The sequence below is a fragment of the Entelurus aequoreus genome, linkage group LG17 (genome assembly GCF_033978785.1).
Source record: "Entelurus aequoreus isolate RoL-2023_Sb linkage group LG17, RoL_Eaeq_v1.1, whole genome shotgun sequence".
Taxonomy (NCBI): Eukaryota; Metazoa; Chordata; class Actinopteri; order Syngnathiformes; family Syngnathidae; genus Entelurus; species Entelurus aequoreus.
In genome coordinates this window covers 12,937,565-12,940,020 of record NC_084747.1, presented here as the reverse complement: position 1 = coordinate 12,940,020, position 2,456 = coordinate 12,937,565, and the positions used below count along the sequence as shown (strand labels likewise).

At 39.9% G+C, this 2,456-nt stretch overlaps 1 protein-coding gene across 1 annotated transcript; it reads right to left on the bottom strand.

The window, feature by feature from the left end:
* Positions 1-2,456, bottom strand: LOC133632451 (gastrula zinc finger protein XlCGF8.2DB-like). Its single transcript, XM_062024864.1, has one exon. It carries the CDS (start codon positions 2,138-2,140, stop codon positions 1,412-1,414), a length of 729 nt encoding a protein of 242 aa, XP_061880848.1. The 5' UTR covers positions 2,141-2,456; the 3' UTR covers positions 1-1,411.

The following is a 2,456-nucleotide window of genomic DNA, read 5'->3' as shown; positions in this document are numbered from 1 at the left end:
AGGGGCCACATGGAGGAAAATCTATTCCCACGTGGGCGGGACGGGTAAAATCATGGCATGATAACTTAAAAATACAACTATGACAACTTCAGATTGTTTTCTTTATTTTACTTTAGCCCAAAATACAACAAGTCCATTCTGAAAATATACATATCACAAATAATCCTCTTGACAAAACACTTCAAGTTAGTTGAACATTTAGAGGAAAAAAATGGTGCAGCTTCAAAAACACCATGAAGAACACAATTAATTTAGGCTTAATCTCAGTGTTTCTACAAAGCAATTACACTTTAAGTCACAACCCATCTAGGATTGAACAAAAAACAAAATAAAGCATGAATAAAAACTATTCTATGTATCAACTACCTCATTTGTCATCTCCACATATTAATCCTGTGCTAACTCAACAAACCATACAAACTGAGGTAGAAACTATTCAAGAGTGTTGAGTTACTTCCTGTCTTCTAGACATAATGTGTATTGATAGAAAAATAAAAGCTGTGCAATGTGTAAACAATTTCAACAAAGCACAAATAAAAAGTTAAAAGACTGACAGTATTGCAGTAAATCACACACTGTTCACTTTCTTTACATTTGCACAGAAGACAATCATTTTCACAGAACTATATCAGTGTGCAGTGTCTCATGCTGCATTTTAAGTGGGGTTACTGATTGCTTATTTTACTCCTGTTTTACGTTGGGTGGAGGGGGAGGAGTCACAGCTCCGCTTTACCGTGTACCTCTTGCTTGGTATACTTGCTCACCCCGGTATAAACTACTTGCTTGCCTAACAAAAATTGCTATTGCGACATCCAGTGGACACATTTAGAACAGCAGTTTCTTTAATTTAAAAATGCAGCTGAATTTTACACTTCGCAAACTCATCTCGCGGGCCGGATTGAACCTGTTATGCCCGAATGTCGAGGGAGGTGGGGGTTGGGTTGTGGGTGTTGGGGGTTCATTGTTCATATGTCTCTGATTTGCACATCAATCAGTCTGAGGAAAGTTGGCACTTGGTTATGCAAACAGTTACCCAGCATCCAAAAGTCAGTTTTGATACATCTCAACTTTGCAGTGAAAAAGGGTGTAGTGCAGGTTTTTGAGCGTGCACAAACTTGACACATGAGGCCCCAGGTCCCTCGACTGAAGAAGGAGTAACCAAGAACTTGAAGCATCATCTATCTTACTGTTCAGGAAGGTCTCAGATACAGAAAAGACATGATCCAAGTTTGAACGAATACCTCAGATATTTGTGAAAGAAGCAGTGAGGAGGTCCTGGGTAGGGTGGATGTCACCACATATGAGCAACATACCACAAACTAAACAGCTAATTAGGTATTTTCCCTTGTGTGATCTCATGTGTTTTACGGCGTCTGCATTATGTGGGAACCTTTTACAGTACACTGAACAACTACATGGTTTTTCCAGCGTGTGTTCTCATGTGTCGACACAAAGAGCTGTTTTGAGGAAAGCTTTTACCACAAACTGAACAATTATATGGTCTTAGTCCAGTGTGTGTTCCTACGTGTCGAGTCAAATTCCTCTTAACAGAAAAGCTTTTGCCACAAACTGAACAACCAAAAGTTTTTTCACCTGTGTGTGTTCTCATGTGTTGAGTCAAATTCCTCTTAACAGAAAAGCTTTTGCCACAAACTGAACAACTAAATGTTTTTTCCCCTGTGTGTGTTCTCATGTGTTCAATCAAAGTGCTCTTAACCGAATAGTTTTTACCACAAATCGAACAGTTAAATGGTTTTTCACCTGTGTGTGTTCTCATGTGCTGAGTAAAAACGCTATTTTGAGAAAAGCTTTTGCCACAAACTGAACAAATAAATGGTTTTTCACCTGTGTGTGTTCTCATGTGTTGAGTCAAAATGCGATTTTGAGAAAAGCTTTTTCCACAAACTGAACAATTAAATGGTTTTTCACCTGTGTGTGTTCTCATGTGTTGAGTCAAACGGCTATTTTGAGAAAAGCTTTTGCCACAAACTGAACAAGTAAATGGTTTTTCTCCTGTGTGTGTTCTCATGTGTCGAGTCAACATGCTATTTCGAGAAAAGCTTTTGCCACAAACTGAGCAGCTCAAACATGTTTTACCTCTCTTCTTTGAAGAGTGTTTGTTGTCAGTGTGAGTCCTCATATCACCTTCACAGTCTGTATCGTTGCTCAAAGGTTCTTCAACCTCGTCTTCAGCCTCACTATCTGATAGTGGAGCTAAGAGGTTGTCTACTTGTGGTTTCTCTTCATCATCTTCAGTCTTCACAGAGAGAATACTCAGTGGAAACTTGGTGTAATCAGCTTCCTCTCGTCCTAGAAGACACTCTCCCTCCTGAGTGATGCAGAGTTCCTCCTCTTCCTTTTTAATGCAGGGTGGTTGTGGAGTCTCCTGCTTCAAAGTGGAGCTCCCCCCTAACTGAGGGGAAACTTCTTCTGGATTACCGATCAGCTGCTGGACG